The sequence below is a fragment of the Lipophrys pholis genome, assembly GCF_963383615.2.
Source record: "Lipophrys pholis genome assembly, chromosome: 4".
In the NCBI taxonomy this organism is placed as follows: domain Eukaryota; kingdom Metazoa; phylum Chordata; class Actinopteri; order Blenniiformes; family Blenniidae; genus Lipophrys; species Lipophrys pholis.
In genome coordinates, this window is record NC_137637.1 from 13,046,088 (window position 1) to 13,070,735 (window position 24,648).

At 43.5% G+C, this 24,648-nt stretch overlaps 1 protein-coding gene across 1 annotated transcript in view; it reads right to left on the reverse strand.

Moving 5' to 3' along the window:
• Nucleotides 1-20,293, reverse strand: part of adamts9 (ADAM metallopeptidase with thrombospondin type 1 motif, 9) — a 33,827-nt gene extending 13,534 nt beyond the window's left edge. The window contains exons 1-22 of the mRNA XM_080460619.1: nucleotides 19,959-20,293; nucleotides 19,213-19,637; nucleotides 17,282-17,444; nucleotides 15,059-15,396; nucleotides 14,223-14,306; nucleotides 14,007-14,131; nucleotides 13,682-13,722; nucleotides 13,483-13,588; nucleotides 12,413-12,559; nucleotides 11,754-11,895; nucleotides 10,727-10,831; nucleotides 9,665-9,810; nucleotides 8,046-8,227; nucleotides 7,824-7,960; nucleotides 7,306-7,423; nucleotides 7,089-7,184; nucleotides 5,487-5,653; nucleotides 5,155-5,284; nucleotides 2,962-3,088; nucleotides 2,645-2,855; nucleotides 2,397-2,561; nucleotides 848-1,009 (exon numbers count right to left, since the gene is read on the reverse strand). Coding sequence (XP_080316745.1) covers nucleotides 848-1,009; nucleotides 2,397-2,561; nucleotides 2,645-2,855; nucleotides 2,962-3,088; nucleotides 5,155-5,284; nucleotides 5,487-5,653; nucleotides 7,089-7,184; nucleotides 7,306-7,423; nucleotides 7,824-7,960; nucleotides 8,046-8,227; nucleotides 9,665-9,810; nucleotides 10,727-10,831; nucleotides 11,754-11,895; nucleotides 12,413-12,559; nucleotides 13,483-13,588; nucleotides 13,682-13,722; nucleotides 14,007-14,131; nucleotides 14,223-14,306; nucleotides 15,059-15,396; nucleotides 17,282-17,444; nucleotides 19,213-19,637; nucleotides 19,959-20,055 — 3,414 coding nt within the window. The 5' untranslated portion in view covers nucleotides 20,056-20,293. The remainder of the gene's footprint in view (nucleotides 1-847; nucleotides 1,010-2,396; nucleotides 2,562-2,644; nucleotides 2,856-2,961; nucleotides 3,089-5,154; nucleotides 5,285-5,486; nucleotides 5,654-7,088; nucleotides 7,185-7,305; nucleotides 7,424-7,823; nucleotides 7,961-8,045; nucleotides 8,228-9,664; nucleotides 9,811-10,726; nucleotides 10,832-11,753; nucleotides 11,896-12,412; nucleotides 12,560-13,482; nucleotides 13,589-13,681; nucleotides 13,723-14,006; nucleotides 14,132-14,222; nucleotides 14,307-15,058; nucleotides 15,397-17,281; nucleotides 17,445-19,212; nucleotides 19,638-19,958) is intronic.
• Nucleotides 20,294-24,648: the final 4,355 nt, after the last annotated feature.

Sequence of the window (24,648 nt, forward strand, 5' to 3'; positions counted from 1 at the left end):
AAGACGTTCAAAAAAAAAAAAAAAGGCCAAAGAGGAAAGCATTTTAAATGATTTGTCCATGGAGTTGCAGAGTTGAGGAACACAAAATCAAACTGCATATTTGATTTCCTTCATGTTCAGTTCTTTGAGTCATCAATGAGTCATTTTGCCGGTTCCTGCTTTAATTTTTCTATTTCATTTAGCACATCCAGACTGAAGAAATGGTCCACTGTGTCATGTTTTGAACACATCTACCTGAGCCACAGGACACATCACAAAGTTATATCTATTCCAAGGATAGAGAGACTCAATCTAGTTGGGAAACATACACATATCAGCCATAACATTATGACCACCTTCCCAATATTGTCAAGGTCCACCGATGTGCAGTAAACATCAATACAACGTTGACTCTCACACATTTCTATCAGAAGCAGCTTTAAACTCAAGAGCAATTTGACCTTGTCTGCTTGATTGTCAGCTTTCACTCCCCACATGCATCAGTGAGCCATCAGCTCTCCGACTTCCCCTTTCCTTGGACCACTTTTGATAATGACCACTTTGGGCTGAACGAACCCCACAACAGCTTCCGGTTTGTCCAATTTTCCTCATCTGACGCATTAAAACGTTGCTGATAAATATATCCCACCATCTAACCGAGGCCATGATGAAGATACCTGTGTAAACTCACTTCACCTGTCAGTTTTCATAATGTTATGGCTGATCGGCGCACACATGCAGACAAACACACATCAGACATCACTCCTGCATACCACCGAATCACACAAATAGTCACATTTCTAACATGCCTGAAGAAACCCGACGGAGGCGTCTTGAACATGACGTAACCACGTGTGATGGGACTCACCTGTCCCCACGGTCCGACCTGCCAGGAGGCACACTCCTGCTGCTGGCACGTCTGCACCGATTCGGGTTTCGATGTGCCACAGAAGCGATCATCTAGACGGTCCTCACCAAACTGACACCACGTCTGTCGGTGCTTGTAGCCTTTCCCACATGTCACAAGGCACTGGAAAACAGAGATTGTTTTTTAAGTTTCAAGGTTACATAGATTATTAACAAGTGGACGAACAAACAATGAGCTATGACTCTAGACCTCACATTGTTGTGTGAAGAGGAATATTCAGATCTTGGAGTGAAATGAAACGGTGGGGGTCCAAAAAATAGGGCAAGTGTGTTTATTATTATGTTAGTACAGTCTGTATGTACATAGAGGAGTGTTAGTGTTTGGCAACACCACACAGTAAATCTGAAAAATTCCTGGAATGCAGCCCACAGCTTTGCAAGGTCCTTGCTCTACAGTGTGTAAACTGTGCAGCGGTTAAGTATGATCGTACCCTGCAAACACCACTTTTCCAGCACTTAAAAGCAGCAGAGTGAGAGAAGAAACTTCCCCAAAGCTGCACAAGTAACATTTCTATCTGATCACTGCTGGCAAGGAGCTCGAGTGCTCTCAAAATACACGTTTTCTCTTTCAATGGAATAAATACTGAAGCTACGAAGGCCTTGCATAACTGAGTAACTGTAGACAAATGGCAAAATCTTCCCTGAAATGTTTCTTTCTATCAAAAAATATTAGCACCAATCGGAGGAAAAAAACAACTGAATATAATCAATAGGAGGAGATGCTGCCTTGAAAGACAGAAAACTAACGTTAGCTTCAAAGCCATGCTGTAAGGGAGCGTTTGCAAAAGCGAAATGCCACAACTATACGAGATGTTTTTGGGACATTTCACTGTATTTTGCACCAGAGCATATCATTACACTTGGCTTTATGTTGAGATTGTAGTAATTTTTAGTAGTAATTGTTTGGGATGTGAAACTATTGACCTTTTCATCACCTACACTCAGTGCTGCTAAATACATAATTAAAAAAACAACAAAAAAAAACTGAAATTGTTGAAATGGCAAAAAAAAAACTAAGTTGGAAATGTGTAAAAGAAAAGAATACAAAACGGCTAAAAGGCGAACAAGGACAAAATGGTTAAAAACTGTCAAACAACCTAAATTTCTGAAACAGCTGAAAACCCTAAAAAAAGGGGAACAAAGCGTACAAAAACAGTTTGTTTTTATTACATTGTAATTACTCATTTATATTTTATTGCTGTCATGTAACTGTGAAGTTTTACACTGAACTGCTGGACACCTTGAACTCCCCCCCTGGGAGATTGTTTTTCTTCTCTACAACTACTAAGAACTCTTAAAAACTCAATAAGATGTTTGCTGTTATAAATTGTACTTGAAACTTCAATGAGAAGATCAACTTTGCCAACTTCATGAGCTGTGCTATTGTCATTTTTAGGTTTAAAACATGTATTGTGGCTCCATTTGAATGTGAGCTGGTGGAACGTGTCTCTTCTGGTCATAATGGCGGCAGGCCTGTGCGCTGAACTGACCTCGGACCAGTCCCCGGTCTTCCATTGTGGACAGAGGAATTCGTTGCAGGGTTGGACGGTCAGCTTGTCTCTTTGACTGCATTTGCTCTCGTCACCGCCGGCCTCCGCTGCCTTTCGACACACTGCCCCACGACGGCGGGTGCCCCCGCCACAGCTCTTGGAGCACTGCAGGGGAAAGGTGTCGTCAACACCCGATCAGATGAAACTTATTATGAATCGCCGCCATTCTCCAGCTTCGGCAGCCGTACCTCTGACCAGGGGGAGTACTCCCACCCGCCCGGGTTGCAGTCCCCATGACAAGTCTCTTTGTCGTCGGGTTTGCGCAGGCCACTGCAGTAGCGCTCGTCAACCTTCTGGGTCTTTCCGTCCGCACGGCTGATTTTGGCACAGTATATTTCCAGCGTGCGATATCCGAGGCCACACTGGGCCGTGCACTCACTCTTTCGAGCTATGTGCCACCTTGATAAACAGAAAAAATTGCTTTTTTCGAACTTTTCTCAGTGACCCTGTAAAAGAACACCCGCTGATCGGTTCGTATAAATACTCACAAGACGATAATACACACCTGACTTCACATTCGGTGTTGCAGGGTTCAGTGGTGACTGTGGGCCTGGCTGTACCGTGACACCTCTGGTCTGACACCATCACTCGGTCCGACTCTCTGGTGCAGAGAACCTTCCGCTTGCGCTCACCTGGAATGGCACAAAAAGCACAAGTTTATAAACACAGACACATTTAAAATAGTTCTCAGGAACAACATACTAAAACAATATGACAGTAGAAATAGAGCAACATGTGCAAATGTTACATAAAGGAAAAGAGTTTACATGTTATCCTTCCGCTTCTGTTGGTTTAATCCGAGAATGTGGCCATCTAAGATCGTTTCAAAGCATCTTTTCCCACATCGCAGAATATTTTCTTGCCTCCACTGACCACTTTAGTCATCAAAACCTTGATTTTGAAATAACGCTCACTTTTAATTCTCTAAGGACAGATGCACCAGGTTGTTCAGGGAAGCTTCTCTTTCCTGTCTGACCTCGTCTTCTCTTATGTATGATCTCTCAGGTATGATATAGAACGTCAGGACTGCTAGGAAGCTGAACAGCAAAGTGTTTGCTCCACCTTGCCACTGAGGGGTCATCGCCTTTATAACTTAAATCTTTATGCGAGTGGTTTTTCTTTCTCTCTGTGTTTAACCTGCCTTCACCATTACTTAGCTGGTATTAGTTCAAGGTACAAAAGATGGATGGAAGCAGCAGCTCTGTGGAGCTTTTATCAACTTGCACGTTTCCGAAACAAACTAGGGTCTATCGGTACATGTCTGATATCTTTTATGTAATGCTAACCAGCGAGATTCTTGCAATCTGGTTGGATCCAGGGCTGGAAACTCCCACACAGTTTGTGACTCTAAACTCACAAGTCTTTCCTCAAGCTGCGACTGGAAGATCAAATTTTAACTTTGTGTGTTTCACAATGAAATGCGGTTTGACCATCATTGAGAATCTTACAACTTAAAAATGTGCTTTAAGCAAATTCCCCATTTATTGCCTAAGAGTGATATACAGTAGCTATCCCACTCACAGCTTCACATTTTAGACTCAATGAAAGCTCTTTATTTGTCCTTGTTGAATGCACAGCATTGCATGTACTTTAGTTCTGCACTTATTTAACTTCGTAAATGGAAATATTTGATTAATTCTTCTGAAGGTGGCTTGTAAACAGACATCAAATGAACATTTTCTCACTATCTTTACAAGTACATCTCGTCTTCTGTGATAAGCCAAGACACTCCAAATACATAATTAGCTGTGATCTGGATGGTAATAAGTGTGTGTATGCGTGTGTGTGTGTGTGTGTGTGTGTGTGTGTGTGTGTGTGTGTGTGTGTCAGCCCTGTTTAATCCTTTTTTTTTTTAACAAGTTTTTTTTTTTTTTTGAAAAAGCCCCCCAAAAAAGCACAAAAGTTTCTTTATATGCCAAAGTTGCTTCCAAACAACCGCTGTCTTCAACCTCAACCTGCAGCATTCACCCTTTGTCGTTTGTTCTCCCTCTATAATTCTATATTTTGGTTTTTTGCACGGCTTCCCTTACTTTCGGTGACCTTGCTTTGTGAAAAATGTTACACTGAAACGGCTTCAATTGCTGGCTTTTGTTGAATCACGTTGCTCCACCGTACAGCAGAGGGCAGAGATCTAAACCTCATGTGCGTCTAGATAATAGACGCTCTATCAATACCTCATGTTACTGAGTCCTGCGGCCCGGTGTTATGAGGGCTTGGCGTTTTCCTGCAGAGGGCATTACATCTTAGCTGTTTACCCTGCTGTGAACTGTGAAGTTCTTGGTTTTCTCTTTGGAATTCACCTGTTCAAGCAGAGCGGTGAAGGAAAAAAAAAAAGAAAAAAGAAGAAAGTGCAGAAAGAGATACTGTGGCAAAACAAAGTGACAAGAGGTTTTTGAGTTTACTTGCAATTCGCCCCTGCCTGCCCACGCGCTCCAGCATACCCGCCGTCATGTTAAAGAACGTACTCGGCCAACAGCAGGCTATAAAACTGAAGTCTGATCATTTGTTCAAAGAGCGATAAGTCTAGCATGGGCCTGTCAGGTTTAACCAGGAAGGCCTCTCCATCTCGTATGTCCTTGGCTCGGTGGTTCCCACGTCTGCTCGCTCCATTCCGCCCCACCTTTCGCTCTCGCCACACCATTTATCATTGACCTTTCCCATCAGCTCACCCTGCCAACCACATGTGCCTCCCCCTCACCTTGGCACAGGCGGCTGCACTCCTGCCAGGGCCCGTATGCATCCCAGAAGAACTGCTGAGGCTTGTCCTCTATGGGGATGTTAAAGGAGTACCTGACATCTGGGTTGTAAAGGTTCCCCACAGACAGCACCTGTGAATAATGCAGACGATATCATATCAACTATAACGCAGCACGGCTGTGGGGCTTTGACATGATAAGGATTGTTCAAATCTTTCCAAAAACATACACCAATATTTTGGTATAAAGCCTGTAGAGGATTTCAGATATTTAACTCTTAGTGTGATATCTGTACGTGTATCGCTCCTAATAGTTCCAGGTAGGAGTACTTTACCTGGACGATGATTTCTTCTTCGATGCGATCAGTACAGTTGATCCTCTCAACAACATGGTCGGAGCCACTGTACTCCAAGATGGCATTTCCTACTTTGATTTCCCTTTTGAACATGCTGACCACAAAGTCTCCATTAAGCAGGAACTCTCCACGGCTATTTGATATGGCTGCAGGGAGACAGAAACCGTCACTGTGCTTCATCACACCGAAACAAAATGGAATGACTGGTATTCGATGCTGGATCAAACTATGGGAGCTTGAAGGACCAAGCACGTAGGACTCAGGGAGACGTTTCATTACATACGTACAATTCAAAATGATGGTTTACTTAAGTAGAATGTCATGTCTATCAGATGCTGTCTTTGTTTCTTTTGTATGCATTTAGCAGGGGCTACTATCCTGTGCTCCAGTGTTCTAAAGCAGGAGCTGACGATATAGAAACAAAGACTATAGATCAGGAGTGTCAAGTGTCAATGAAAATGACAATCTCAACTTAAAGCCAATTTTGATGAAACTTTGTGGTGCAAAATACAGTTTAATATCCCCTCCAAAATTCTACTCAAAAATAGCTGTTGTATGATACTTTTTTTTTTTTTCTGTCTAAAATCACCCTGACCACACGGCATTTTGATTTGATAAAAAAACTTAAAAAAAACTTAAAAAAAAAATCAATGTTTTCTTTTTACAATTTGATTGGTGGTTTGGTCGGACAAATTGGTGCCACTTGTGGGCCGATTTTGGGCAAAGTGCGTTCTGTTTGACATCCCTGCTATAGAGGATATTTTTGAGGGGTTTTTTTTGTGTGTAAATTTTATGAAATCCATTGAAACTGACGAGGGAATAGTGACAGGAGTGTTTGGACATAATATAGAGGGCAAAATGTGTTTATGTCATACAAAAAGAAAGCAATACCCTGTTATTGCAACAACAGGATAGACCAGAAACTGTGCTTTAAGTTACACTGAGGTACGAACAGTAGGCAGCAGTGAAGCCGTACTGAGCGAAAATAATCCACAGCGTCTGAAAAAAAAAAAAAAAAAAGTGGCATCCTGGGGTGTCCTGTTCAGCGGCCAGCCTCCTGCACTCGCTCAGCTTAATGCGATTATGGAGCTAATTTCCTGCCTTTACTTTCCTCGCCATTTCACACATTACACTAATGTGACTGTGGAGAGTGGCGCTCGCTCCAAAAATATCGTCCCCACTGTGGGGCCCTGACGGCTGTCCCCGTTGCACAAACGCCTGCCAAACTCCAGTAAAAGTTTGAATGAAAATCAAATCATAATCACAACACACATGCACAGATTCATACTTCACATATACACGCATGCATGATTTCCTCGAGGGAACAGTACAAGCGGGGCAGAGATCAAGCATTAGCGCACAGCATTAAGATGCACAAGAGACACTAAGAGCTGAGAAGCGAACAGGGCTTACTGGAATAGCACCCAAAGGCCTCGTTCTGCCTCTTGAACAGATTAACACACACACACACAATGTGGCAACTCCTTGGACTTACAGTACATGACTTTATGCTCAGAGTTGAGCACTAAAACCACACATAGACCCGAGAAAACGTGCAAGAAATATTGGAGAATATCTTACCGAGGTAGTTGTCATCCTCTGGTTTCCCTGAGTAGCTGTGTTGACGCACATCTATGTTTGTAGCGCCGCTCGGTATTCGAACAACTTCATTATAACCTGCAAATGGTTCCAACGCAACAAGTTATTTCCGGGCAACAACAATGTGAAAACAATATAAGGAGTTGCATGACGGCTGCTGTGGTTTGCAGGTGTGAATCGTGAGGAGGTCGCAGCTCACCGTAGCGTACAATGTTGAAGGTGCCTGCGACGGTCTTGCAGGAGGAGTTATCACCTCCGCACACGCCACACTTGTCCCTCCTGGCTTTGGAGTTCAACACATGATCGCAGCCTGCTTGCTGCTCGGTGGAAAGGTCACAGAAGGACAGGAAGACAGAAGATCAGCAGTGTTAAAATGAGAATTTGATAGGATTGGTGATGGGTAAAAGGACGGATGAGGGGTAAAATAAGTAAAAACACCTATTCACCTGGCACTTAATTCTTCCCTGATTGAATGCACATGAAGACATGAAAGACTTTTTCAATTACAGTTATAACACTGGCACCAATTCCATTAGAATAATAAAGGAAAACTGAAGACGTGATATGAAGCACTCAGCGTGAGATTGGCTGCGGTTCGAAATCCAGATGTCAGGAGCAGAAAGGCAACTCCCTGAACTGTGATTTAACATTTAGCTCTGTGTGTTTGGCTTGCAGTGTATGCATATTGGATGCAAACCCCGAAGTGAAGAGGCTCACCCTGCACAGGCCCTGGACACAGATGTCGTTAGTGTCGGGTCCGCATGGCGTGCCGTCGATGACCCTGTCCCTGAGCTGATAGTAGGCTGTGCTGCCCGCCACCCTGCAGAACAGCTTACACCTGTCCTTCATCAGAACTGAGAGAGAGTGGGAAAGAAGACCCGTCAACACAAACTCTCTCAGTACATCTGCCGGTCAACCGTGATGAACAAGAACTCCTACTTCCGCTGTACTTGGGCACCCAGCGGACGTTTGGAGGTAGACCGTTAATGTTGAAGTGCCTGCCGTCGAAGGCAGCACATTGTTCCTCCCTGAAGTCCTTCTTCTGCTTGGAGCACGGCTCAGAGTTACAGGAACGGACCTTCATCCGACGACCCACACAATACATTCCTCCATTCCTGGGCCTGAACGTGGAAAAACACCAGAAAGAGGACACATGTTAGTCAATTCAACCTGATTACAATAACTCTACAGAAAGAAGTGGAGTTAAACAAATATTTGCTTGGATAAGTATCTCTTGCGTTCAGATGTCACACAGCGGCTTGTTGCGGTGTTGTAGTGACATACTGTATAAGCCGAGCCTGTGTTTATTCTAATAAAGGATTCACTCATGAAAGTAAACTGAGTGGGAGGGAAATGCTTTCAATCATGGGTGTCAAACACATTTTATTTCAGGGGCCACATATGACCCAATTTTGTCTTGAGTGGCCCGGACAGGTTAAAGAGTGCCAAACAACCTTTAAATTGAAACTTTTAAGTTTTTCTTTGTTGTGTAGAGTATACGTGATTTAAAAAAATTAATAAAAATACTACGGAAAATGACTACAGTCTCAACATAAAAACATGAAAAGTGTATCAAATTAGATTGTTAATTTGATTGATGTTACTTGTACAGCATTTGTGAAAATACCCATTGACATGTTTTACCTTGATTATAACTGCATTAGCTCAATGGACAGCATGGCTCACACACAGGGGTGTCAAACATAAGACCCGTGGGCCAAAACCAGCCTGCAAGGGGCTCCAATCCAGCCAGACCACTAATGAAACATTTCAAATAACTTTTTTAAACACATTTCTTAAGAGTAGGCAACACCACACAACACTGAGACCCGAGCTGAAATATCAATGCCGCCATGGACGCAAGCTCCCTTGTTGCTATCAAACTAGCCTTAAAGACAAGCTGTCAGGGTCAATTTGCAAAAACATGCATAATCCAACAGTTATAGGGGAAGTTTTGGGGATATTTCACTGTATTTTGCACCAGAAGGTTTCAATTGAAATTGGTTTTATATTCAGATAGTAGTCATTTCTTGTAGTAATTGTGTGGTCTTGTGAAATAGTAGACATTTTCATGATCTCTCTGCACCCCAATAAAAAAATTTTTAAAGTTCCAATTTAAAGGTTATTCTTCAAGTCGAGCCCATTCAGGATGGAATCGGAATGTGGCCCTTGAATTGTAAAAATATTCAGACATCTGAATAATCAATTTTCCCAGAAGATGAGAAATTTGTCGATGCTGTGATATTTTAGGAAGGCTTAACTCTTATAATGCCTCTTCCCTAGTTCTGACACACCCAGAGGATGTCACCGCTTCCTGATCCTTTGTCATTCTCCTCACGCCATTGAAACGGGATGAAAGGAAACATTTAAGATGGGTCTTTTTTTCATGGGAAAACAAACCCGGGACGATGTGCCGTCAAAGAGCTTGTTTTGACGCACACTAGTTATGGAAAGAATTCCCTGAAGGCGGGTTTGAGCTATGGAACATTGACATCGGCAGCTGAGAGGGAGACAAGGCCCAGTGGACATGCGTGACTACAAAGAGAAGGACTGCTCACAAGGGTCGGTTGCATTCGCGCATGGCGCTCTTGATGCCTCCGCCGCATGTCCGCGAGCAGGTACCAAACGGACTCCATACGCCCCACGCTCCCTCCACCGGCGTGGCGTCGTGCTCTTTGGCTATGCACAGGCCATGTTTGCAGTGCTGCGAGGGGGGAGAAATATGAATGAAATCTTCACAAGGAAAGTAAAAGATCTTCTACATGGAACCCGCATGACATATTTCAATTGTCCCGTGCTTTGATGCTAATCTGGGAGAAATTATACAGTGCAGCAAGTGGAAAAAAAAAAAAAAGGAAAAAAGGAGAGTGGTAAAAAAAGATGTGTTACGGCTGTGTCTGACTGGAAAGGAGACAAGAAAATGTCACGCGCACACTCAATAAATACATCTCAGCTGCAAACACGAGGATAATCTCAGTCATTTGTGTGGTGTACTCTGGCACGGCAAGAGATGAAACACAAAGATCTTAACATGGACTGTATGTACAACATATAGAGACGTGTGCGGCCCCACGTTGCTTTCATGTTCTGGCAGTCTTGGTGGCAGGAAGCGAGCGGCTGGTGAGAAAGTCCTAATTAAAAGCTCCATGGAGACAGTTCCTTCGAAAGCAGCCGTCCCTCGCAGGTCCGTGCCCCCCGACTTACATGCCCGGCACATTCAATTTACTAGAGTTTACACACGTGTCGACGGCGGGCTGATTCCTGCTTGAAAACTTGTTTCCGTTTGTCTTATTGCTCTCCATATTACCATGCCTGCGAGCAATTTTCTTGACGTGAGTCACCGGGAAAGTAGTAAAAATCAAAACAACGGCCGGAGGGGATTGTGGCGAGAGCTGTTAGATCAGAACACAGAACCATATGAGTATTAAACCGTAATGTAAAGGATAAAGATGTGGCTTTCTCATGAGCTGCTAATACGTTTCATACTTAACTTTTGCCCAGACTGAACCCAGTTCCAGTCTCGCTCCCGATGCTGTGTTTGATTTTTTTTCTTCTAATTTTCACAGCCTGTAAACAGCAGCTCTCAATTAGCATCTGTCTTGATTGGACATGACACTCACCTTTCCAGGGGAGCAGTCGGTGCCATCTGCCCATGGCATGTGTTGAGTCCTGCAGCCCCGCTGGGCCCCCTCCGGACTGGTGCACCACAGCCTCCGACACTGAGTCTAACAAACACACACACACATGCACATATGCACTGAGTCAACGCCGACATCAGCTAAAAATACAAAATCAATGAAACTTAGTAGATAGGAGTCACTTTTAATAACCTTATACATCCGCTCATGTTGGCAGACGTACAGTTCACCCTATACTATTAAACAACAGGCCACAAGGTGACTTCATTCACTAAAATCTGCTGTATCATCTGCACGCTGTTTCCCAGTCAATAGTTTCTACGTATGACGTGTCGGTGAGGAAAACCTGAGCCCATGAAAGCTGTTCCCTTTTTCTTGTTTTTATTTGTTCTTTTGAGGTTTTGGTTGCAGTGTTTTATACAGTATGCAGACTGGACAACGCACATCAAATAAACCTGTTTTAAAATACAAGTGTGCTATTTAACTCTTCAACTTTACACGCATCATGTAAAATCCTACATTTTGTACCAATTTTCGGTTGCAGTCAGACTAATAAGATTCTGTTGTTTTGGAGCAAACACAATGAAAAGCGTGCCGGAAATTAAATGGCGCTAAATGGACAGGTCGGCATGTATAGCCCTGCATCTGTTCATGGAATGGCGAGTTTATCATTCTATAGGTGCTTGCAGCAAAACAAGCAGCTTAAAAAAAATGCATGTTTTTAGTCCAACTTTCTCTTTTCTGGACTGATTTCTTGCAAACATTTACAGGAAATCGTGCACCACAGTTGGATAACATCAACATCCCCGCTATAGTTTTCTCACAAATCATCCTGTGGGCAGGAGTTACACGTTAAGGTTGTTGTGTATGTCAAAAACCTGTCAAATGCAATTTGCTTAAAAAGTCTCAAATTCTGCACCTCAGCACTCAATCATAACTGGAGCAGCTCCTCTCAGAGGCTCACATGTTCAGCATGACATGTTCGGATGTGCACGTCGACTCCACTCACCATATAAGGGCACACCTGCGTTCCCGGCCCAAATATCAATTCACACTGTTTATTGACATTGTATATCCGCCCGGGCAGCTGCTGCGAGAGACTGTATGGCCTAGAAACGGGCTCGTTGAGCAAGCACTCACCATATCCTGTGCTATTAAGAAATAAAAATAAAATGACTTAAAAGAAAAAAAGAGAAAAAAAAAACAAGAGACACAAACAGACAGAAAACACACTCAGTACAGCTGGAGTGGTTAATTTTCTCTGTACATATACATCTTATTAAACTTCAACCAGGAATACATGTTAAGTGGTGATAATGTCGGGGTTGCAGGGGGAAGCTTTCGCATGGTTGAGGGTATGGAAAGGGATTTTTGAATAGTACCAGATAGTATTTCTCTTCTCTACTGTAGGAGTCTCAGTAGCATTCGGTGTCGAGCCTTCAGGAAAGACGAGATTAGAGGAAGGCTGCACCTTCACTGACAGATTTCAGGCTATTTTTCATTCAATTACTTAGAAATCTAACCGATGGAAAGCTACGCTGACTCTTGTAATGTGTTTACGGATAGATAAGTTGACAGGATTGGCTTTTGACTATGATTCACTACACTCTACACGAGCTGAGCCCCATGCATGCTTGAAACCATGAGGAAGAAAACAGTTGAACATACTCAAGGAACTCTGTGATGTACTTCCTGCTACACTTGGACCACATCCAAGGGTTTGTGTTATAGTTGAGTGTGGGAGCCATCACATGCTGCTGGACCTTCACGCCGTCCTCCTTGCACTTGTTGCTGTCGTCGTGTGGCATGTTAAACCTTGTGGGAAAGGAAAGCAAAACCGTCTCAAAACGAGAGCAACATGGAGCTTCAACAATGTTTCTTCCCCTCCGTCTTCTGAGACGAAACTACATTAGTGGTTGTCTTGAAAGTGTGTTTGTGTTACACTAACCCGACACATGCTTTAAATCTAAACATTGATTCAATACTGGGTATCCACCGTCAGTGTGGTGGAAGGCATTCGAGGTTGTGCACTGATAATAAATGCAGAGTGTGGGTATTGTCTGCCCATGGGGCATTGGGAAAGAAACCAGCATGATATTAAAGTATGAAAACGGGCCAATGGGCACAGAGGAGAAACTCAGCTGGGAAAATCAGATCACAAGGAGAATAAGGGAGGTATTCAAGCCCCTGCAGGCTGTAATAATGACCATCCTGGATGGCGGTGGACAGGTACGGCATCACACTGCCTGCGACTAAGCTCCTGACAGGTACCATATAACGCTGAGATTTGCTGCTAAGCATGTTGTCACCGCTTGTTGCGGATAAACATGGAATTCAATAATCCCACTTTTTGTATGGCGGTAAGAAAGAGCATGAGGGCTGTTAGGGTCTGTAACAGTCTCCACTGTAGAAGGCTAACACCATCGGCTCGGGCTGACTCAGGACTTTGGACAAGGCAGTTTGCTTATGTGCAAGGGTCACCAAGCAGCCGTTCTGACTTAAATTCCAAATGTGAAGAGTACACGTACAAAAAATACTCACAAAGCTGGGAAACACAGGTGCAGCTTGAGTCGAATGTGCTTGGCTGCTTGGTTCCCTTCTCCCAGTGAGGCATGTGTGAATTCCTAGAAAGACTTCTGAAACCCTCCCAGTTTCTAACTACAGCCAGAGCTCCCTCTAATGAGGAGCGATGACAGTGTGTGTGCGGCAAACAGTAAGCAGAAGCATGCTGTGCTTACACATGGCCAAGTTCGTGGGCGATGGTGAACGCGGTGCTGAGTCCGTTGTCCTCGCTAATGCTGCAGCTCCTATACGGATCGCACACTGTTCCCAACTCTGCTAGTCCTGCGCAACAAGAGGCCGGCTTCAGTCTTCCTGCTTTCCATTGGAACCATTTCGGTCCAATCAGCTCATGATAACAACAGAAAATCTACTTACCTAAGGTGTCACATTTATCTCTGGCTCTGCAGATGTCCTGCCTGTGGTGAAGATATAGACGATGAATCATGGTTAATGGCACTCTACAAAAGAAGAAAGCTTCCTCACCTGAGGGGGATTTTCCTTATTTACGTCATCGTTTTACAGACATCATCAAGCATCTGGAGCACATTTGACCCTTTGATCAGTGTCTCTCCTATTACACTTTTTTTTTTCTTCTATCTGGTCAATAGGATATGGCGATATTTTAAATACTTTATGAAGTACATCTTGCATGTAGAGAAACAAAACAAAACAAAAAACAGCGGATTGGTTTCTCCTGCACCTGGTGATAAGGATGGCCGTGTCGTGATGGGAGTGGTGGTTATCATCCAGTGTGTTCTGGCTCTCCTGCCAGATGCAGAAGTTCTTTAAAGTGGTCTGTGCATTGAATGAAATGACTGGACCATCCTAAGGAACGTAAAGAAAAACAAAGAAATGTGTTGTACTTATAAGACGTCACACTGCTCTCCAGAAATGAACGCGAGCGTCTCAGTCTCACCTGCTCGTTGTTTATTATCACTAACTTCACAATCACAATGTTGATCAGATTGCCAATGCTCGGGTCCTTGTAGATAGAAGACACCTGAGTGAAGACGACAAAAACGCCACGTCAAGAAGAGACTTGTTTCATTATTAGAATTAACATGGGTCATTTGATTAACCTGAGCCAGATGAGATGTCACACTGTATGCTTACAGTTAACTCTAGCTTGATCCCTTCAATCTGATCTGAAGTCTGACTTCCCACAGTCTCAAACAAGGAGCAAGGCATTTGGTTGATTGGAGGATCAAGTTGATAATGGCCTGAACCCCCGCGGAGAAGGCAGCCGCTGCCAAGAACCAAATATAGGTCATCTCAGCCTCCCCCCCTGAGGCCTGCCGGCCCCCAGACGCCCACCGAAGCTGGTATTTGAAGTGGCGGCGAGTATGCGGTCTATGTGACATACCTGAGCTTATTTTTTAACATTCATCAAAGCTGTCAGACAGGCTCTTGCTCAAGCTGCTCTCTCGTCCCCCTGGCCGTTTGAAAGTGGTGTTTACTCCTGCCCTGGCCTGCCCTTTCTTCCCTCCCACGGCCCTCCTGCAAAAGCCGCCTGACTGACTTACAGCAGAAACAGCGAAGGGAGCAGGTACATACACCGAGGTGCATCACTGTGCATGTTTACCGTCAGTCTTTGTGCATGAATACCGATATGAAGCCTCCTGCACCACACACACACACACACACACACACGCACACACACACGCAGACACACGCGCACACACACACGCACACACACGCGCACACACACGCGCACACACACGCGCACACACACGCGCACACAGCAGAACTTACTATGGACATTAATGTGAGCATGTAGTGCTGTAGGTTGCCGCCGTGATGCTCCACCATTTTGCTGTCGGCCACCAGCATGACTTCAACAAAGCGCGGGTAGGAGAGGAAGCGCTTTGATCTCCTGTGAGGTCCTGAGTCACCGCTGCTATCATTTGAAGCTCTCGTGCTAACACTGCTGCGCTCCGGTCCCAGCACATCATTACTGGCCAGGCCGGCGCTCAGCGACTCCAGGTCGTTGAAAATACCGGCGCTGACCGCAGGGTCGGCACCAGACACAATGGTGACCCCGGCCGGTGCTGTCTTCCTCAGCTTTTGTCGCTTATGCCTGTGTTTGTGCCCTGGAGTGAATAACAAAAGAGGAACATGAGAATACAAACAAAGGGCAGGGTAGACGTGAAGCAGTCAGTCCAAAACAAAACTAAATATAGATCATGGTTTGTCAGGAGGTCTCCATCGGAGGTAAAGTTGTGATTTATGTCTTTTAAAGATGGAGAGACGCATGTGGTGAGCTGGCTGTTTTGAGGTGGGTATTGTTGAAATATACTGCTGCCTCCTTCTCTGTTTTGTTTACTGTTGCTCAAAGGGTGCGCTGACAAATGAACCCAAGCTGGAGTGCTTTTCTCTCCAGCTCTTTCTCTCTCTTTCTCTCTCTCTCTTCACCTTCACAGGAGGGCAAAGAGTTCAAGCTAGGTAAAGCTGGAACTCTGCCATGCAAAAATGCTACACGAGTCCATGTGCACGCTCTCAACAGCTGAGAGGCAGAACCTCTCCGATTTTAATCAGGTTTTAACAGCAGCAAAACTGCTGAATGCCTGTAATATTTCTTTCTCCAGCAGATCAAAGTTTTTTGGACTGCGAGCAATGAATCAACACCTACATAACAGTGAGCCGGGCTGTGGTGCGCTGGCGAATATACTTTTAGGTATTTGTGATTTATGACTTGCACACAGCAGCAATTTGCTGGCCTTAAAAGCCGACAAGAAAGCATTGAAATTCTGTGTAAAGCTGAGTTATTCTTGGCCAAAAATGGACGTTAGTTATCTTTCCTTCATTCTGTAATAAAAAAACACACCCCCACACACAATATGCATCATGAAAAAAACAAAAAACAGAAACCCTGACAAACACTTGTATACCGAATGAAAGGAAAACAACATTTCCATGAATATTTTGTGACTTTTGATTATCTGAGCATTTCAGGCTCGCTCCATTTTTGCTATAGTGGAATGTGCGCTTGCACGTTCACAGCAGTGGGTCTACCCAACTTTCTTATCAAAGGGGCAGAGGAAGTACGAGAGTCAACAGGAAGTTCGGGCTGTAAACTGAGATGGGATGATACAAGAGTGAACTTCCAAATGATTTTTTTCCTGTGTGAGAGCTGGAAAGCTTCCTTACTGCTGTGCTGCCTTAACTATGACAATATATCCAGGCCAAGGCTCCGCACTTTTTGCCTGTAGCATGAGGGGGAAAAAAAATACACATTTTTATGACCCTAGAAATACAAATTGAACAGTTTTTTCCTCAAACAGTTGAATGCTTAATCCTGTGCCTTTCTGTGTGGAGTTTGCATGTTCTGCTTGTGCATTTGGGGCTTTTCTCCAAGCGCTCCGGTCTCTTTACACATTGCAGACATGCAGTTAAGACTGATTGATGACTAACGGCTAAATAATTGTAAATCTAAGTGTGTGCAAGTGTTTGCATAGTTCAAATTCAGCAACCAATAGATCTGAATTGGTTAAAGTGTGATAGAAGATGGAATCGGCCATACTCAAAGGCCGCTATTATTGTAATATTGTGAGTCAGTGGAAGAACAAAATGTCTTATTCTTTCTATCTATCTATCTATCTATCTATCTATATATCTATCTATATCGATAGATAGTTTGGGTACAACAAATTAACTCCATTTCATTCCACTATCATCTATGGCTCATGTCAATGATGATTACTTAACGTTTTCCTGTTAAAACTGATAGAGACTGGGAGTGACGCAACAATTACACCTGATTATGTCTGTGGGAACCAATTTAAAGGTGGTGCAGGCGTATGTACGTGCACATGGGGAATTCTTTACTCAGCCATATCAAGACTGATGCACACCCACACACACATATACACACGCGCGCGCACACACACACACACATGCTGATGTCTGCATCAGGATTGGTTATGGATGCCAAGCGATGCCTGTGTGTGTTTATGTCTGGATAATGCTCGCTGGTACCTGAAGTGTCACAAGCTGAGGGCTCCCCAGTCGTCTGATTCTTGGGTGCACTCTTCCTGTATACAACATGAGGTTTTGTGTGTTCCTCTTCATAATCTTCTCCTTGATAGCTGTGCAGGGGCTCCACAAAATACTCCCCTTCTGGAGACCTGAAAGTGCCAAGCTGGATGGAAGAAAGAATTGCATCACAGTTAGACTTCATTTAAGTACATATAATCTGTGAAAGCTTAAATGTATACAAAAAAACTAATGAACGAAGCAGCTACAGAAAGCGTCTGAGTTTTGAGATCTCTGGAAAACTTGCTCTGAAAACGTTCAAACCACTCGGGTGCAGTTCAGGTTTCACTTGAAAATGTTTATAGCAGACAATTAGGCTTATTTACTCATTGTGATGGAAAATAAGTAGAGCGCAAAGACACAGAGGCTTTGTGGAAATAGATGAAATGAGTGAATTTGCATGCATGTAGTCCCAAAGAAAAATGAAAGGACTTGTGATGTCTATCAGAAAAAAACAGAGACTGCAGACCTCTTGGCAAGCACGCTAGAAGCCTGGTTACATGTGTTTCACAAGGCACACTCAGCATGAGTGGTTATCCTGGAGATCTGTGATTATTAAGATAAGGTACATGCCAAGTCCGGCACTTTTAGCTGATTCTGGGTTGTTAAAACCGTATTTTGTTCAAGTCTTCTAAACAATTACTGATTCCAGAAAAGCAGGGCAAATAAGTCCACCAGAAATACACAAAATGTTGGCCACATTTGACATAAGAACATATGTTGATGCTGTATGCTTATGTTTTCTAGTGCAACATACAAAAGTGGAACTTCTATAGTATTATGGTGGGGAAGGGTACCCTGTTCCCTCCAGTTTGTTATTGGTTTTAAGTGATCCTTCAGTAATGATTAAATGATTGAATTTGATAGTTTACTTTAAAGAAACAGATGTTGTCGAGACCGATGTAACCAAGGGGATGTGTCCAACTGGAGGTAGCGTTCATTTTTATACTTTTACAGCAGGTTCAACTCCTGGTACCCCTTGTGCCCCACCTCTAATATTTCTCTGAATCTGCCCCTGGCAACACAGCATTCCTAATACAGCACAAAACCCTGCACTTTTATTGACCTATGGAGTTGGCAAAAGAGAACCTCACAAGAAATTCCTCTGCGAGAAAACAAATGTCACATTATCTTAAGACATACGGAAATAGAAAGCAATAAAAAGCCACAAATGCCTCCTTTAGAATTAATATCCCCACTGAGATCCTAAATAAATTATAAGATATTGTCGCATAAAAGTCAGCTCAGCTGCCTGAAGCTCCCTGCAGAGCCCTGCATTCAAATCATTTTATGTTTAATTTGTCATTTGGGAAGAAATGCACCCCTGACTCAAATCTGTCACCACACTGTGCTGTCTATGTATAAACTCTGAGTGCACTTTTGCTCCACGCCAGAACTGATACTTCTGCGGGCCTGGGAGTTGGACCGGTTCCTGGTGACGTCAGTGCCCTTCGTACTGCTGTACTCGCGTGCGTAAAGACGTCACCAACTACCGGAGACTGGTATGAAAGACGCGAGTGTTCATTAAAGTGGACTTTACAGCAACTAATCGGGATCATGACAGTATTATTGCAACTACAAATCAATGCTTGGATAAATCCTTAAGTAACACAAAAGCTGCTGCAGCTTCACTTGAGTATGTGGAAAATGCGTAAAAGGCGTAAAAAAGCGCGTGAAATGCGTAAAAAGCTTTATGACCCAACCGGTCTTATCCAAACGCAGGATGCGCGCAAAGTTTGAAACGGACCCCCCACCTCCCCACCCCCCAACTCGACTGGTGAGTCTTTTGTAAGCAATAATACCGCCTACAAACTCAAGGTGGGGCAATCAAACACCCCTTTGCACGGCGGGTCAATCGGTGCGTAAAAACTCACCAGTCCGGAGCACAAACTGATGACTGCGGCGTGTTCCGCATGTGCATTTACATGTCCTTTATAGAAGCAGTGCCTTAACTCCGTGTCCTCCTCTTCCACCACCCCCTCCGCCTCCACCCCCACCTCTCCCTCCTCATCTGTTGCAAAATCCGTTATGTTGTCCCCCCGGGGTACTCCAAGGATCGTAACAGTGTACAAAGGTGCGATAAATCCCGATTCCAGCGTAAGGTTGAGGTGATAGCTCTGTCCGAAAGCAGAGATCCTGTAGTGGATGTTTGGCGAGGCCCAGTGATCCGTGGTGTTGCCCGTGCCCTCCTCCAAACTTCGCCGTTTCCTCTTGAAGTGCAAGCTGGTTGGAAACTTGTCACCGGCTTCATTTACGCGCACCGGCGTTACGATCTCATACGCGCTGATCTCCTCTTTTACTGCGGAATAAAGAGAGATGAGTGGTGCTATTAAAGCATTGAGTAACATTCAGGGTGCAGCTGGATAAATCAGTGAATCCAGATGTGCCCGTTGTCGCATTATAGACATTAACACTTCTTTCTTCTTTCTTTTCTAATCTGCTGTTTTACAACTCTGCAAGGAAACGCCAGTCAGTGAACTTTACGCATCCAGAAACGCTGCACAGTCATGTGCTTGGCTGAATTCAAAACTCATTCATTCTCTGCTAGGGAAAAAAAAAAAAAAAAAAAAAACTCCGCGAAGTGAGAAACGCGTGGGGTTGTCAGATCGGCATACTTTACCTGTGCTTGAATTCAAGAGCAATCTCCCCGTAGATGCGACCACATTCAAGAAATCAGGGAATAGCAGGAACCCCAAGCCCCAGAAGAGCACATGCATGATTGTCCACGTTCAGAGAGGAGAGAGGCAGCCTGTATTCCTGTCGTAACACTGTATTCCTGCGGTCACTCCGGGCTGTCCGCCTCCGGTCCGCCTGCCACATCCAATTTCTAGGATCCTCGACTCTTGAGATGGTCTCCGACCGGTGAAGTACACTGTTGGGACGTGAGCGCTTCGCGGAGTCCCTGGCGAACATGCATACTGCAGAGAGGGGTGGGCTGCTCCAACAGTCAACTGCGATGGGCTCCGCTAGCCCGTGAACCAGCTCTCTCCCCAGCTGGGGGCGGGATCAGACAGTCAAGGTATATACTGGTGTCACTGTGAAGCCACTTCCGTTCACGCAGCTCGGGGACAAGGCAAGGGTGGTCCCACCCTGTGGGGGAGTCAGTTTGGCTACGTGCGTAATGATCATACACAATCCACTAATCAGGGGCCTTAAAATGCATAGAGATGTGGATGACTCAGATACAGATGTGGCACAACTTGACATACTGCCATGCTTGAATTGGTTTTTGGGGTGTTGAGTTTTTCGGAGGGCAGCAGCACAATGCACAGAGCAGGTCAGTGATCATAGCACTGAGGTGGGGCACATATAGGAAATGCCTGCCCCGGGGCCACAGGCCAGATAATCTGGGCACGGCTGTATACTGACAAGTTCATAGGATCACAGAGTGACAATATTCAAACTGCCAAGCAGTATTGGTTCATATATAGTCAACATCTGAGGACTTGGGTGCCGAAAAAGTTTTTGTGTGGGGTTAACGGATTTAAGAGCTATATAGTCTCCTCTGGGCAGAACAATGTAAGAGCTGGTCCATTCCCTATATATATATATATATATATATATATGGGACGTTTTGTGTGGAGTTTGTGTGTGCCTCTTCTCCAAAAACATGCATGTGAAGTTACATAGTGACCTTAAATCCCCCATGCATGTAAATTTGAGTATCTAGTGAGGACCAGTGAACGATGTATGAATAAACTGACAATAAAAGATATCCAGAATATGCATTGGACACTTATAAAAAATAAAATTTATTTTAATTGTCAATAAATTACAACGTGTGAATAGATGTATCATTGTAGTGTTGTTACACATTAGCTGATCTGTCAGTGTTGTGTGTGTCAGCTGCAGTTACATCACTTAATGGAAGTGAACTGGTGGTGCGCACACTTTGTTTTAGTAAGTTTGAGTTAATCAGTCATTATTAAAGGTCCCCTATTATCCAGTTTTTCCAATATTTTCACACAGGTGTCAGAGGGCCAATAACATTGTTTTCAAAGTGTACTGCCCCAAATCCAGCCTTGATCCTGAATTTCAGCTAGTCTAAAAGTCCCTCTCGTGAGCTCTACTGAGAAGAGGCTGTTTCTGTGACTGTACCTTTAAATGCTAATGAGCTGTCTTTTCACAGCTACTCCATGTCAGTTTCCCAGCGTTTGCGAGTCAAAAAAAAGGCGCTTTGTCGTAATTTTAGAAGGCAGAGCTCATCTACCTGTGAGAGGGTCAAAGGGAGTATCCACTACCAGAGGGAGTGGTTATTTCCCCCTATGTGGTCATGAAGGGAAAATCTCTGATTGGAATGTATGAGCACTATGTGCTAAAAAGTGGAGCAAGTGAGGAAGATGACAAACTTGCTTCACATCTCAGGCTTCATATGGGCTACGGGGACACATATTATTAGAAAACTGTTATAAAGTGACTTTTGCATAATATTGGACCTTTAAAGTCTGTTTTTCTAAGCTATGGTGGGGGTTATTGTTTTCTGAATAACATGTAGTTCTTTAAAGAAACAGTCTTATAAACTAACGACAATAAGAAGCAACTAGAGAGATGAGAAACTACCATTATGAAGGCAGCAGGAGACTCTTATCAGGATTCAAAATTTAAACTTTGTTGTCTAAATTTTCACAAAACCAATAATTACTACAGAAAATGACTACAAACTCAACATAAAGACAATTTTGATTAAACCTCCGGATTAGAGCCTCGGGCTTGTTTTAGCTTGGAAGTCATACTTGTAATGTAAATCACTAATTTAACAGGGTTAAAATTATGTTTGTGTCACTTTGGACAAAAGTACAAGCTTAAGCTTTGATTCTCAAACTGTGGTACAAGTACTTCCGCTGGTATATGAGCTGATATATAAGTGTTGAATGCAGGAACATCACAATTTTGGAAATTGTTTTTGAAATATCTTATATTACCAAAATAGTAGAGCTTATCATGAAGATATAGAGTGTAAAACACTGGAATCAGAGTAGTAGAGTATAATCAAATACAAGTGTAATATTCTTTGCCTTTGTGATGGTACTGCTTTGTTCACACTATTAAATAATCCCTGAATAAAGAACAAACATAAGTAGCATTAAATTAGATTTAATTCATTTAAAACACGATTCAGACACGTGTCTGCCAGTTCATATCTGAATTCAATAAATCTGCATCAATAGTTCTTTTGTAAAGGGACATCAATGCAGCAAGTTATTTGATTCGACCCATCAAAGTAGTGCATGCTGGGATAGCAGATTACGAGAGGCTCTAAAAGTTACGAAGAAATAAAGTGCTAACACATGAAGTGGTGTATGTGTGATCAATAAGGATTAAGAGGTTAACATTTTTTTTGACAACTTGTAAAGTTAACAGTCGGAAAATTCCCACTTTTGATTTAGGAACAAGGCAGGCCAACAGAAATCTGCAGGTTATTGACAAAAACAAAACCCAAACCCACCTGATCTAAAGAAGACAAAACATTAATGAGACGATGCTTATAAAGTTGATATTATAGAACCTTACTCAAAACTAATACTTGAAATACTGTTTTTTATTTTTTTTGTAGCGAGGAACTCGGCACGCCAGACCCACGAAGTCCATCTCATGGATTTTCCCATTTTCCTTGTGGAAAGATCCAAGTTTGACAGTGATCAGATCAATTTGGATCTTGCTCAACTCACCAACAGGAAAAGGTGTAAAGCAATGTATATCTAAAAACCAAGTATTCATTATATGGTATGGTTAGTTAACCTTTACATCAGCATCTGGAATAATAACATAATGTAAATAGATCTAATAAAGACAATATAACCGGATTTAATTCTCTAACAAAGTCAGGGCATTTTCTCCACGCAGAGGAACACTCAGGTGTCCTCTGTGTTTTTACTCAAGTCGCAGCACCACCGCTGCAGGCTCATGTTTCCCACCCCACATGACCTTATGGTGATAAATGTTAGCAGCTGGCACATGACTTTATAGCTCGTTTGTTGTCTGCAATCAACATGCATCACCGTTAAGCGGCCTGCATATAAGTTCAACTTGCAGGTGCACAACAAAAAAATTACGATTTTGTATGGAATGCACGCAGTGGTCCTAAATACAAAGGGGGGGGGGGGCATAACTGCTGTTAAAAAGCAGGCGAAGAGCATTGGTGCGTCTGTCATTAGGGTGATTGCGTCCCGATCATCTTTTTAGTGAAGGCATCATTGCACTTCCCACCAGCTTTTAGAATCATGGCCTTTTTTTCCCCTCCTCCCCATAAAACCACCATCATGTGCGACGCAGCCATTTGCACAAGTTAACACTTATTTTCCAGCATGGTAGTAGACCCGATTAAGTGTGGTTACCGGAATATTTACCTTCGCCAACGAAAGTTGGGCCAAGAAGGTCATGTTTTGAGCTGCATGTATTCATGTATGTATGTATTATACCAAGTCTTTCGCAAAAACTATTAACCCGAATTGCTTGAAATCTTCCGGGATGATTTGTCATCATCCAAGGACCAATCAATTTGATTTTGTGATGTTGGAGGTTGGAGCTTTCTTTCTATATTGATGTTAAACAGGAAATACCTCCCTGCTGTATCTCCCATAACACCTTTGTAGCTCACAAACCTTTATAAATACAACCTTCCATTCACAATTACTCCCCATTACCTAAAAGTATCTGTAAAAGGTTTTTACAGCGCCGAGGTCACAGGTAAGTAAAAGCACATTTCTGTCGCAGTGTTTTCATGTGTGGCGGTGTTAAGCGGATCATTTACTCTTTAATGTGTTGTTGGAGCAGCTGTGCAGTCGACACCGATGCCCTCCATTTCGTCCTGAATATACACGTCAAGTTTCTCAACGAATGGCCACTTGATTGAACAAAGTCTTCTCTCCATCCAGAACTGTGACGTATGGCCGTTATCGTCAGAGATTTCATCATCATCATCATCATCATCATCATCATCATCATCATCTTGATTTCGTGCTTCTCAATGGAGCACTCACGACAGCTGCGGATGTGTGTGTGTATGTGTGTGTGTTCTCAATGGACGGTGGTCATTGAGGTCATCAGAGTCACCCTTCCTGAGTTGGTGAGCAGGCAGCATCATTCAGAGCAGCTATCAGCAGAGTAAACTCCACTTCCCCTCCAGATCAGATAAAAGGCCAATAGGGAGCGGAAAGCTTGAATGAAGTAGCCGAGCCTGGCCCGGGATTTCAAAGAGATACACTTTAATTGTTGAGCTTTCACAATCTCCTCTTACTCCGTCTCAGGCCCCGGCCCCCACCCCGGCAGACTTGTCCTGGCCCAGTGAACTTGTCTTCATTACAAGGCGA